Source organism: Rana temporaria, chromosome 11 (assembly GCF_905171775.1).
Source record: "Rana temporaria chromosome 11, aRanTem1.1, whole genome shotgun sequence".
Lineage (NCBI taxonomy): Eukaryota > Metazoa > Chordata > Amphibia > Anura > Ranidae > Rana > Rana temporaria.
This window is the reverse complement of record NC_053499.1, coordinates 56,430,351-56,444,334: the sequence shown is the minus strand read 5'-3', so window position 1 is coordinate 56,444,334 and position 13,984 is coordinate 56,430,351. Positions and strand designations below refer to the sequence as shown.

At 42.5% G+C, this 13,984-nt stretch overlaps 1 protein-coding gene and 1 pseudogene across 1 annotated transcript in view; one reads left to right on the top strand and one right to left on the bottom strand.

Moving 5' to 3' along the window:
- The window catches only part of NAALADL1 (N-acetylated alpha-linked acidic dipeptidase like 1), a 103,789-nt gene extending 90,266 nt beyond the window's left edge, over positions 1-13,523 (top strand). Inside the window, exons 16-19 of the mRNA XM_040328572.1 lie at positions 3,396-3,569; positions 6,836-6,923; positions 10,449-10,541; positions 13,288-13,523. Coding sequence (XP_040184506.1) covers positions 3,396-3,569; positions 6,836-6,923; positions 10,449-10,541; positions 13,288-13,471 — 539 coding nt within the window. The 3' untranslated portion in view covers positions 13,472-13,523. The remainder of the gene's footprint in view (positions 1-3,395; positions 3,570-6,835; positions 6,924-10,448; positions 10,542-13,287) is intronic.
- LOC120918047 lies at positions 8,858-9,026 on the bottom strand (annotated as a pseudogene).
- Positions 13,524-13,984: the final 461 nt, after the last annotated feature.

Below are 13,984 nucleotides of genomic sequence, written 5' to 3'. Positions count from 1 at the left end.
TGCCTAGCTGTTGATTAGCTTACTGTTAATTAGATCACCTTTTAATTAGGTTACTGTTAGCTGTACTGATGATATTACTTTTTAAAGTTTGCATTCTTTAGGATAACGTGGTCAAGCTCTTGTCTGATTTTGTGTGATATACATTCTGAATGAACTTACAACAAAGTTAGTTCCAGTTTGCACCTAAGCTAGTGTTGTCTAGTTATTGGGTGCAATTCTCAGCTATACTACCTGGTTCCTTGTTCCAGAGTAGAGAAAGCTGTATCATGGCAAGGGCACCCAGGTGGGGTGCCAGGCGGACCATCACAAAGGGTATTTGTATATATGTGTGTGATTTTTGATACTATTTTCATTCAACAATTGACATTTGACATTTAAAAAAATATTTTGTATTTACTTGGGGTATAACTAAAAGATAAATCGTTTTTTTTTTTTTTTAGTTTTGGATAGAGTATAGGTATAAGAACACCTATTAGGTTTTTACTACGGTCTGTGCCCCCATTCGGGAGATTCATCCTCTGTATTTGTCCTGTTTACCCTTATCATTCAAAGTCAAAGGAAAAGAAAATCACAAATTTTGGGTTGTCCCCCGAAAAGTAATAGAGGGGACATTTTCCAATGGGGTCATTAGTTCTGGTGACTTGGGGGACCTCAAGGGATTGCCTTACTTTGGAGGGATTTACTCTCACTTCCTGTTTTGGCTATGGGACAGGAAGGGAAGGTAAATCTCCCCAATTGGACACAGACGCAAAAAAATAAAAAAACTGACAGGGGTTCTAACCCTCCATTACTTTATCCAAAATGAAAAAGAAAGTTTTGCCTTTAATTACACTTTCAAGCAACCTTTCTCAACCTTTTCCTCCACAGAGGAACCCTTGAAATAGTTTGCCAGTCTCAGGAAAATTACTTTTTCTACAACTTTTGATGGTCAGTTAGAAGCAGGGGCAGACTGACAATTAATGGGGCCCCCGGGCAATCGAAGATCATGGGGTCCCCCTGTGTCTCTGCCACACTGCCTACATTACATACTTTGGTCCCTACCCCCTTTAGTTGCAGAAGCCACAGCTTTGGATGCACACTTGCTGCAGCAGGAATTATACACCATGTTGCTTTTGGTGGGTGATCACGACCCATTCAAGAGGATAGGGCCACTCTGCAAACACCCTGCAACCATGTGCAATGCATGCAGTTGCAGCATGCAAGTGTGGGATCCAAGGGGTTAAAACAGATGATGAGGAGACAATACAATGCCTTCTTATCGCCTGCTTTAACCACCTGGTCGCCGTACTGCACAAGGTTGCACAGCCTTTGGAGAGCAGCCCCATGCCAAGCGTGACAGGGTGTATAATTGCTGCTGCGACGGCAACATGTGTACACCCCTGGCTCCTGCAGTTAAAGGGGGTGTGGTTAGGAAGTGGGGTAAAAACAGGGCTAAACTATGAGGTTTTACTGCCTCTAAACTGTGAATGTAAACAAGCCCTTACTGTCCTGAGCTGATGTCTCCCCTCTCTGGTAAGGGCACAACTTGATTACTGTTGGTGGTCTCACAAGGTGGAGGAAGTTGGTGACACAACAGTCAAAATTCACTTATTTTATGTCACGTTTGTGACTCTTTGGACTCACTTAATGTTTTATTTATTTTATTTTAGGGCTGTTACTGATTAAAATTTTCATGTTCGATTAATCGATTTTTTTATTAATAGACTAATTTCGATTAATTATAACGCACATACATTTTTCAGATCACCACCATATATAGTCCCCACTGTAATATCCACATCTCCCCCACTGTAATATCCACAGACATCGCCCCCACTGTAATATCCACAGACATCTCCCCACTGTAATATCCAGACATCCCCCCCACTGTAATATCCACAGACATCTCCCTTACTGTAATATCCACAGACATCTCCCTTACTGTAATATCCACAGACATCTCCCCACTGTAATCCACAGACATCTCCCCACTGTAATCCACAGACATCTCCCCACTGTAATCCACAGACATCTCCCCACTGTAATCCACAGACATCTCCCCACTGTAGAATCCAGAGACATCTCCTCACTGTAATATCCAGAGACATCACCCCCACTTTAATATCCACAGACATCACCCCCACTGTAATATCCAGAGACATCTCCCCCACTGTAATATCCACAATCTCCTCCACTGTAATATCCACAATCTCCCCCACTGTAATATCCACAGACATCTCCCCACTGTAATCCACAAACATTTCCCCACTGTAATCAACATACATCTCCCCACTGTATAGGAAGATTAGTGCTTGCTTAGTCTTACCAGAGAAGTCGGCTGAACACAAGCAGTTGAGGACAGGTGATGATGTCAGTGCGCCACTCTAGGCTCACCTAGGCGGCCGCCGGGTGGACCAAGATGGCTGCCGCTCCGGGAGCTAGGCAGAAGCCGCGGCCTTTCCTATGGCGGAGGCAGCAGCGGAGCTCCGCGGATCACGTGGTGTGCCGATCCGCATATGGTGACCCGTTCGGATCACAGATCATTTACGATACGTTGCACCACTAGTACCGATCAAAAGAATTTTGATCGATCAAAAAAATGAACGATTAATCGAGGAATTCATCTTTAATTTCCACAGCACTATTTTATTTTTATATTAATTTTTATTTTATTTAGCGCAACATCTTTTTTTTTATTCAGCTTGTAAAATATGACAGGAACTTCAACATCATGTTGCCTTTTGCCCCCAAATTATCTGAAAGTTAGTTAACCTTCTTTGGCACAAGAAAATGTTGTCATCCTTTTGAGCCATGAACAAATATAGTAATAACGCTTATTCCCTTACAAGTAGTTATGTTATGCTGCTCCAGCCCGTCTTAGGTTGGCTATACACTAGTAGAATTTCATGCAAAATTTTCCATTTTAAACACGTGTGTTCGATTTTCTGATTGTTAATGAGGTGAAATTGATTGACAAATATATCTCCTGTGATGTTTTGGGAATTATTTACTAGTTGACTCTTTAAAAAAAGTGAGCTGTAATGTTCGGTGAATTGTGCATGTATATTGTACTATATTCACTTGTCGACTGCAACATGTTAGGTATCTATTTACTCAGCGTAACATCATCTTTTATATTTTCCAACAAAATTTGAGTATAAATTGAGTTTTTTTTTTTATTCATTCAAGTGTATTTCCCCCCCCAAAAAAATCTGTGCAAATACTGTGTTACATAAATTGCAACGATCACCATTTTATTCCCTAGGGTCTCTGCTAAAAAAAACGAATATATAATATTTGGGGGTTATAAGTAATTTTCTAGCAAAAAATACTGATTTAAACTTGTAAACAAAAAGTGCCAGAAAAGGCTTGGTCTTCAAGTGGATATTTATCTCTGCTATGATATGTATTTGTAGGATTCTTCAGCCACCAAGCTGTGGCACGTACTGCTGGGAATGTTCTAATACGACTTGCAGACAGTCTCATCCTCCCGCTTGGACCGAGAGATTATTCGGAGACCCTGGAAACCTATTATAACACTGCTGCCTCCACCTTCTCTGCTGAGCTTACAGCAAGGAACATCTCTTTAGGTAATGAGATATTTGGATTATTGTTACAAGAAACATTTGATCTGGCATATTATGGTGATTGCTATCAAGAAGTTAAGATAGTGTAGTCAGAGGCGGGTCTTTAATTAGGCAAATTAGGCGGTCGCCTAAGGCCTCGCTCTCATAGGGGCTTTGCGGTCGCCTAAATTGCCTGACGGAGGAAGGGGAGAGCCCAGCATCGAGAAGATTGATGGCATTGCCTGCGGATGTGCGGCACCAATCTCCTCATGCAAGGACTCTGCACTAAAAATTTTATACTTTTTCCCATTATGGGCGTGAGTGGGGCCTCATGTCTAAGTTTTACCTAAGGCCTTACAAAGCCTAGAGCCGCCTCTGAGTGTAGTCATTTATTTCCCAACACAGGTGTACTTCAATAGCAAAACTATACATGCTGCTGAGGATTTGAAATCAATGTGCTTCAAATGAAGTGACTGCCAGCATTAAAGGGGTTGTAAAGGTAAAAAATGTTTTCCCTAAATAGCTTCCTTTACCTTAGTGCAGTCCTCCTTCACTTACCTCATCCTTCCATTTTGCTTTTAAATGTTTTTATTTCTTCTGATAAATCCTCACTTCCTGTTCTTCTGTCTGTAACTCCACACAGTAATGCAAGGCTTTCTCCCTGGTGTGGAGAAAGCCTCTTGAGGGGGCAATCAGGAGGGTCAGGACGCTCTCTACTTTGCAGATAGAGAAAGGAGCTGTGTGTTAGTGGGTGTCCTGACACTCCTGATCGCCCCCTCCCCCCACAAGAGGCTTTCTCCACACCAGTGAGAAAGCCTTGCATTACTGTGTGGAGTTACAGACAGAAGAACAGGAAGTTCTTACGCCGTCGTATCGTGGGCGCATATTTACGCTGGGCGCATTTGCCGCTCCTATCGATTTTCTATGCACATATGCAAATGAGGGAGATACGCCGATTCACGAACGTACTTGCGCCCGGCGCATAATATACGCGGTTTGCGTAAGTCGTACGGCCGGCGTAAAGTTATTCCCCATCTATGAGGCGCAACCCATGCAAAGGTATGGACCAGGGAACACAAGCCGTCGTATTTTACGTCGTTTATGTAGTACGTGTATCGGGCTGGGCGTAGGTTACGTTCACACCGTAGGCAGTTATTCGACGTATGTTAGCCAGTTTTTTCGACGTGATTGTGCGCATGCGCACTGGGATACGTCCACAGGACGTCGCATGCGCCATTCGTTTTAAGTACTTGTCTGGCACTCGGCCCAGCATTTGCATAGGGTCACGCCTCATTAGCATGGCTCACGCCCACTTCCACCTACGCTGGCTTACGCCGAGGAAACCCAGCACAGTTTGGGAGGCAAGTGCTTTGTGAATTCTGTGCTTGCCTCTCTGCGCTGCGTCGGCCTAGCGTATTTTAGATACGCTACGGCGGCATAAATATGCGCCGATGTATGTGAATCCGGGCCATTGTCACCAACTTAGAAAGTTGCAGGTAAACACAGAAAAATCAAGTATTTTCAATCCTTACTTGAAGAGTTTTATTTATTTGTGGAAGTAATTTTTCATTCACTTGCAATGTGCCTTTGAACTTGCTAGAAGAATTGACCAGTCAGTTCCGTAACACAGCCCCCCTCCTTCCTTCGCATTTCATAGCCCTTTCCTCTTCTAGGAGTGTCTAATTACTGTCTGTGCTGGCCCAGCTCCTCCTCCCCTCTCCTTGTCTCCTACATAAGCCTTTATGGCAGCTGCCAGGGGAGGAGTGAAGGGGGATACTAGAATGTCACTTGAGTGACAGCTCTGAGCCTGCTGGAGATGCTGACATCACAGTAGCAGTCTCAGGTCTTTTTTATGTTTGTGCAAAAGAAGCTTTTATAGGTAAATAGCACACATCAAATATTTGAAATGCACATCTTATGGGAAGATTTTTGTGTAAACAAATGGCCTGGTGACAGAGTTTCTTTACCAATACATACCTTTAAAAAATGAATAAAAAATAAAAATAAAGTTCCATTCTTTTTTTCTGTGTTGTATCTGTAGCTATAAGAATAGTCAGCGTGGATCCATCAGTGTCAATAGGGTTGATTTACTGAAAGCAAATAGGCTGCACTTTTAGAGGAATTTTAGAGGAATTTTCCCCAGAATGAGATTAAGCTATGATAACTTCCATTATCCAATCATGTGCAGGCAAAAATGCATTTTTTTTGGTTTTCCTTATACTGGATTGGCTATCCTTTGCAAAGTGATATTTCACAACATTCATTAAGAACTGGGGCAAATTCCCTTGCCAAATGCTACTTCCCTTCCAAAGTGGAGAGCCTACCGTATTTTCCTTTGGTAAATCAACCCCCATGACTCCAGAGTGATCTGCCTCTTGATGGCTAGCATGTGGTGCCATCTTTTGACAACCACCCGAAGGAAGACAGTGCAAACTAAAGATCTATGGGGGCAGATCCACATACATGCACTGCGCCCGGCGCAGATGTGAGATACGCTACGCCGCTGTAACTTACTTGGCTTTGGTTTGAATCCTCAACGAATTCGCGTATGTATCTCTCGTGGCCTAACGGCGCGGAATTCAAATTGGGCGGGTAGGGGGCGTGTTTCATTTAAATGAAGCGCGTCCCCGCTCCAAATGAACTGTTCATGCGCCGTCCGTAAAAACTCCCAGGGTGCATTGCTCCAAATGACGTCGCAAGGACGACTTACACAAACGACGTAAAATTTTCAAAATTAGACGAGGGAACGACAGCCATACTTAACATTGAGTACGCCACCATATAGCAGCTTTAACTATACGCCGGAAAAAGCCGAACGGAAACGACGTAAAAAAATGCGACGGCCGCTCGTACGTTCGTGGATCGTCAGAAATGGCTAATTTGCATACTCGACGCGGAAACGCCACCTAACGGGCGCCGAAAAATTGCATTTAAGATCCGACGGCGTACTAAGGCGTACGCCTGTCGGATCTAACACAGATGCCGTCGTATCTTGTTTTTTGGATGCAAAACAAAGATACGATGCGCAAAATTTGAAATTACGCGGCGTATCAAGAGATACGCCGGCGTAATTTCTTTGAGGATCTGCCCCTATGCATTTAAGACCTATCACCAAAAATGAACCAGCACATAAGGGGGTGAACTGAAAATCACAACACGCAGGTTCCTTGATCAGCTGACAATTGCTACATGATGTGTGGAACTCTACTTGATCCTATTAGACATACAAACATATTGGGTGAGGGCTGGAAGCTTCTAATATGATTTTAATTGACACTTTTGTATTTCAGATCCAGTGAAGAAAGCTGTAGACAGGTACAAGACGTATTCTGAGGAGCTCAACAAAATCATTAGTGAACTGAAAAATCAAGAACGGGAGTAAGTTACTGTTAAAATATATATTCTTTATTTTTATTACATAATTATGATTCCCTTTAACCACTTAAGCCCCGGACCATTTGGCTGACCAAAGACCAGAGCACTTATTTGCGATTCGGTACTGTGTCGCTTTAACTGACAATTGCGCGGTCGTGCGACGTGGCTCCCAAACAAAATTGACGTCCTTTTTTCCCTACAAATAGAGCTTTCTTTTGGTTGTATTTGATCACCTCTGCGGTTTTTATTTGTTGCGCTATAAACAAAAATTGAGCCACAATTTTGAAAAAAAGCAATATTTTTTTCTTTTTGCTATAATAAATATCCCCCAAAAATACATAAAAATATATATATTTTTCTCAGTTTAGGCCGATACGTATTCTTCTACATATTTTTGGTAAAGAAAATCGCAATAAGCGTTTATTGATTGGTTTGCGCAAAAGTTATAGCGTATACAAAATAGGGGATAGTTTTATGGCATTTTTATTAATATTTTTTTTACTAGTAATGGTGGAGATCAGCGATTTTTATCGTGACTGCGACATTAAGGCGGACACTTTTGATGCAATTTTGGGACCATTGTCATTGATACAGCGATCAGTGCTATAAAATGCTCTGATTACTGTAAAAATTACAATGGCAGTTAAGGGGTTAACCAGTAGGGGGCGATGAAGGGGTTAAGTGTGTCCTAGGGAGTGCTTCTAACTGTAAAGGGGGTGGGCTATGTGTGACACGACACTGATCACCACTCCGGATTACAGGGAGCTGTGATCAGTGTCCTGTCACTAGGAAGAATGGGAAAAAATGCTTGTTTACATCAGCATTTCGGTCAGACTCACGAAGCTTGTGCGCATGTCCACAATGCCGCATCTTAAAGGAGACGTACAGGTACATCCATTTGCCCACAGCCATTGTGTATAGTCGTCACTGGTCCTTAAGTGGTTAAATATGTCAAAATATTTTAGCGTTAAGGTGACATTAGCCAAAAGGGACGGTAAACTGTGACTACTGCCTTAAAAGCTGGACAGATGTCTTCTTCGTTATTTATTATTCTCAGGAAAACATCTGTCCATGAATGGCCACCATAATAGTGGTATGCTGCAACGTATCTGCATTGCCTAGTACTTTGGGATATATGGGATATGATTGGCACTGCAGTGCGCTCACACGTGGCTGTAACGCGTGTATTACTGCCGTAATGCAAATATGCGGCATTTGGCTTCAATGGGCTGTAGACGCGGCCTTCTGCAGCTCGCCTGGGCTCTCTCGTCCCTGGATGTGCCGAGCGACCAGCCAGCGGATGGCCTGGGAGCCAAACAAAGCCAGAATCGGCTTTGATCGGTCTCGCATCTAGTAACCCGGAAACGATATCATGACATCACTCTCGGTTTACTGAAGACTTAAAGGCGCCAGATTTTTTTAAATGACAGCATTCAAAACAGCCAAACTTGGCGTTTTGAATGCTTTTAAGTGCGAAGGAGGTATTTGATATAGACCCTAGATCCCTCCATAAAGAGTACCTGCTGTCACTGCCTATTACTGTCACAAGGGATGTTTACAATCCTTGTGACAGCAATAAAAGTGATCAAAAATAAAAAATTTAAAGGGACAGTGTAAAAAAAAAAAATAAGATATTTTTTTTTTAAGTATCCTATCCCTCTGTGCTCTGGCGTGGAAGCGAACGCATACATAAATCGCGCCCACAAATGTAAACAGTGTTCAGACCACACATGTGAGATTTTGAAGTACCATAGTTTGTCGCCAGTGTGTGCAATTTTAAAGCATGACATATTAGATATATATTTAGACGTAACATCATCTTTCACATTCAAAAAAATTGATCTAACTTTATATAAAGTGATTCAGTACCAAAAAGTCCCAGTGACGGTTCTTCATAGATTAATCCCACATGTCAAAAATAAATTTGTGTTTGAGCAATCCAGACGCTCGTAAATTTTGGAAGGTGGTGGTGAATCACGAGCGTCTGGATCAAACACAAATTTATATTTGATACTATTGAATATATATATATATATATATATATATTTTTTATAATCGCGCCTCGGATAAACCTCATTGGCTACGATACTGCCACTGCGCAAATATTGAACACATTGAACACTATGAGCCAGATCCACAAACGAATTACGCCGGCGTATCTATGGATCCGCGCATAATTTTCTAAATGCCCCATCGTATCTTTGTTTTGTATCCACAAAACAAGATACGACTGAATCTGGGCTCGATCAGACAGGCGTACGTCTTAGTATGCCGACGGATCGTAGGTGCATATTTACGCTGGCCGCTAGGTGGCGTTTCCGTCGAATTCCGCGTTGAGTATGCAAATTAGCTAGAAACGGCGATCCACAAACGTACGTCCAGCTGGCGCATTTTTTTACGTTGTTTCCGTAAGACTTTTTTCGGCGTATAGTTACCCCTGCTATATGAGGTGTACTCAATGTTAAGTATGGCCGTCGTTCCCGCGTAGAATTTTGAATTTTTTACGTTGTTTGCGTAAGTCGTTCGCGAATAGGGCTTTGCGTAGAATTACGTTCACGTTGTAACGTCACGGCTTGTTGCGGGTTAATTTTGAGCACTGGGATACCCCCACGGACGGCGCATGCGCAGTTAAAAAAAAACGTCATTTACATCGGGTCAAGACGTATTAACATAAAACACGCCCATATCACATACTTATGAATTGCGCGCCCTTACGCCGCCTAAGTTACACAACGCCGCCGTAACTTACGGCGGGAATTCTTTGAGGATACAAAAAAAAAGCTGTAAGTTACGGCGGCGTAGTGTATCAGAGATACACTACGCCGGACGGATAGAAGCGCCGCGCTTCGTGGATCTGGCCCCATATTGGTCACATATTGAACACATTGAGCACTATATTGGTTAGAAAAGTAACTTTTATATATAAATTGACTGAGCATTGATGAATATATTGATTATTTACTTTGCACTTTAATGAGAATAATAAATTTTATATATTATACCTATTGATATATATTTTCATCCTTGCACCACAAATAGTGGAGAAATTGTAGCCGCAGCAAACCTTATATGTTGAACATATATTTATTATCTAATATTATTGTTTTTGCGCCGGTGACACATATCACACAAAATATTGTATATACAAACCAGGAATTCTGACTTTAGTCTGAGTTTCTAATCTGCATGCTTGTTCTGGGTCCGTGATTCACAATATATAATACAGCCAATAGCGGCTGGGCAACTAGCATTGTTAAAGAAGACGTCGTCAATGACAGCCCCCACTTTTTCCCCCAGAATATTTTTTCATGAACAACTCTGTTAAATTGTGGACAATCATAGAAGTTTGATTATAAAAAGGTAGCTTCTGTAAACCTGGACATTGTCATTTTTATGTGCCCAGGGTAATACCAACTCTGCCCCCTTTAGCACCAGATCATTTTTAAGTATCAGCCCCCCACTTGTTCTATATTTACCTCCTGTGATAAGAACATCCAGGGTAATGATTGGGTTTCTCTCTCTCTCCAGGCCACTTAGAGTCCGAATGATCAACGACCAGTTAATGTTGGTGGAGCGAGCTTTCATCAATCATTATGCGTTCCCGGACAAACTTTATTACAGGTATAGTACTTTACAAACTTGAGATCCATCAAAAAGCAAAAGGCCTTTTTTTTTTGTTTAGTTTTAAGTGTCTTGGTGTACAGGCTGTAAAAATAAGTACAACCATTGGTCTTAAGGCACACAGTCTAAGCTCAGACTTTATGTTACATTTGAAGATGTCATGACATGATATGGAGGCTTTGAGGTTACAGAAAAGCCAAGAGGAATCATCATGGGGACTAATCATCTGTTGGCAGCTTTGATCAAAAGTGACTTACCACTTATATTCGAGTATAAGCCGAGTTTTTCAGCACATTTTTTTTGCACCTGATCTCCTGGAATTTGGGGACCCGGTACCGGTCGGCCGTAGGTCCCCTGGACCCCAAACCCTTTTACCCAGTGCTGGTACAAGGTCATCTAGAGCCCAGGGCGAACATGCCAAATTGCGTTCCCCCCCCCCCCAAGATGTATGATTATGTGTCAGCAAAAATCCCCTCCTCCCAAAAAAAGCACTAACCTACGTGCCCCCCTAAGCATAAACCCCCCCTTCCTCCCAGTACAGATTCACCCCCCTGCTGAAATCCCCCCTCCTGGCACAAATCTTTGGCCCCTCCAACCCAAATCCTCTCTCGCCCCGTATGCCCCCAGCACAATCCCCCCCCCCCAAAAAAAACATTCCCCTCCAAGCACAAGTCCTCTACCCCTCAAACCCCCCCCCCCAAGCACAATTCCTTTCCCCCCTCCTCCTAGCACAGATACCCCCAATCATCCCTACTAGCATCTACACCCCAAAAAAAATCTTAGCACTGATCTTAATCCCCCTCCCACCTTATTACCTTTTCTAGCCCAAATCCCACTCACCCATCTTCCCTCCCAACACAAATCCCCCCAAATCCCCACTCCTCGCACAACTTTGAAAATGTTTCCTCCTAGAAAAATTCTTACCCCCCTACCATCCTCCAAATCCCCCCTCCATTCCGACAACAAAACCGTTTTTTTTTTTTTTCGACGAATGTTGGCTCAAACTTGTCTTGCATACACATGGTCACACAAATGTGGTCGGAAACACGGTCATGTACAACACTATGACGAGCCAAGAAAAATTATGTTCAAAGATTCCGAGCATGCCTAGGATTTTTGTGCGTCGGAATTGCATACAGACTATCGTAATTTCCGTCAAGAACTTTTGCCGTCGGAAAAACAGAGAACCGGCTCTCAAACATTTGCTGAAATATCCGACCAAAAGCTCATATCGAACATTTGTTGTCGGAAATTACGATCGTGTGTACGCAGCATTAGAGTCTGCAAAAGAGTCTAATGGTTTAGATCAAAGCATTTTCATGTGTTAGAATGGCCCAGTCAAAGTCCAGACCTAAATCCAATAGAGAATCTGTGGCAAGACTTGAAAATTGACGCTCTCCATCCAATCTGACAGAGCTTGAGCTATTTTGCAAAGAACGGGCAAAATTTCACTCTGTAGATGTGCAAAGCTGGTAGTGAGATCCCCAAAAAGACTGTAATTGCAGTGAAAGGTGGTTCTACAAAGTATTGACTCAGGGGGGCTGAATACAAATACATATAGATATTTTATTTGTACAAAAAAATTTGAAAATCATTTATCATTTTCCTTCAACTTCACAATTATGAGCCACTTTGTGTTGGTCTATTACATAAAATCCCAATAAAATATGTTCACGTTTTTGGTTGTAACATGTCAAAATATGGAAAATTTCAAGGGGTATGAATACTTTTTCAAGGCACTGTAAATGGGGACAGTAACTAATACGAAAAGCATAGCAATAGGGTAATATAGCTCTCAACTGTCAATCATTTGGAAGGACTGTCCCTCTTTAGAAGTTAAGTCTATCCTCCTCAGTTGTTGCTCTTTTGGACTTAATGGGCCAGATTCTCAAAGGGCTTACGACGGCGCAACGCCATTTGCGCCGTCGTAAGTCCTAATCTGGCCCTGCGTATCTATACGACTGATTCTTAGAATCAGTTACGCATAGATATCCATTAGATCTGACAGGCGTAAGGCTCTTACGCTGTCAGATCTTAGATGCATTTTTTTTCCCGCCGACGTCGTTTTCCCCGTCGTCTATGCAAATTAGCTATTTAAGCGAGATTCCCGAACGTACGCGCGGTCGATGCAGTGAATTTACGACGTTTCCGTAGCTTTTGAGACGCGTAAAGTTGCCCCTGCTATATGAGGGGCAACCAATGTTAAGTATGGCCGTCGTTCCCGCGTCGAAATTTAAAAAAGTACGTTGTTTGCGTAAGTCATCCGTGAATGGCGCTGGACGCCATTTACGTTAACGTCGAAACCAATGACGTCCTTGCGACGTCATATAGCGCAATGCACGTCGGGAAATTTTAGGGACGGCGCATGCGCAGCACGATCGGCGCGGGAACACGCCTAATTTAAATGATCCACGCCCCCTACCTGGATCATTTGAATTAGTCGGGCTTGCGCCGGAGAATTTACGCTACGCCGCCGCAACTTTACAGGCAAGTGCTTTGTGAATCAAGCACTTGCCCGTAAAACTTGCGGCCGCGTAACGTAAACGAGATACGTTACGGCCGCATAGTTTAACGCTGATCTACGAGAATCTGGCCCGATGTTTCAACCTGTACAAAAATGTATTACGGTATTTAACTACTAAAAAAGTTATATTATACTACAAATAGTGCCTTAGTATAGGTATAATGATAAACATGAACAGGTATACTATACATTTGTTCATCATAAACCTTATTTTTTCTACAGTCATGTCATTTGGGCATCTCGGAGTTCCAGCGTGGTCACCTTTCCAGGTATTGCTGATGCCTTTAGTAAGGCAAGCTCTACTGGACTGCAAGAGGACTGGGACCAAGTACACCATCATATCACTGTAGCTGCTACCGCCATTGATAATGCTGCATCCACTCTGCAAGCTGCCGCCACTATTTAGCAAGCTTATTACTGGTAATTGTTCAAAAAAAATAAAGGAAACATTTTAAAGAGATCCCGTCAGCAATGGGCATTTAAAAGTTAAAATCTGAATTTCCAGTTTTATGTTGTTATAATAATACAATCTATAAATCTCTATTTACACTTGGCGTGTCTAAAATGTTAAAAAATGGCGTGTCTAAAATGTGTGACAACATGCACAGAGAATGTGTGTTTTGCCATGCATTTCGGAAAGGTACTGCAAACATGCTGTACATGCACATTGTGGGCGGGGGCGGCGGTGTCACTTCCATCCAATCTGCTCTCAGACCTCCACTCGGACAAGCTTTATAATTCAGCACTTTGAACAGGTGTAGTGAAGATAAAATCAGATAAACAGGTACAACTTGTGTAGGAGGGTTCCATACAGGGCATTTTCACCCCCTTCCTGCCCAGACCAATTTTTAGTTTTCAGCGCTGTTGCACTTTGAATGACAATTGCGCAGTACCCAAATGAAATCTGTTTTTTTTCCCC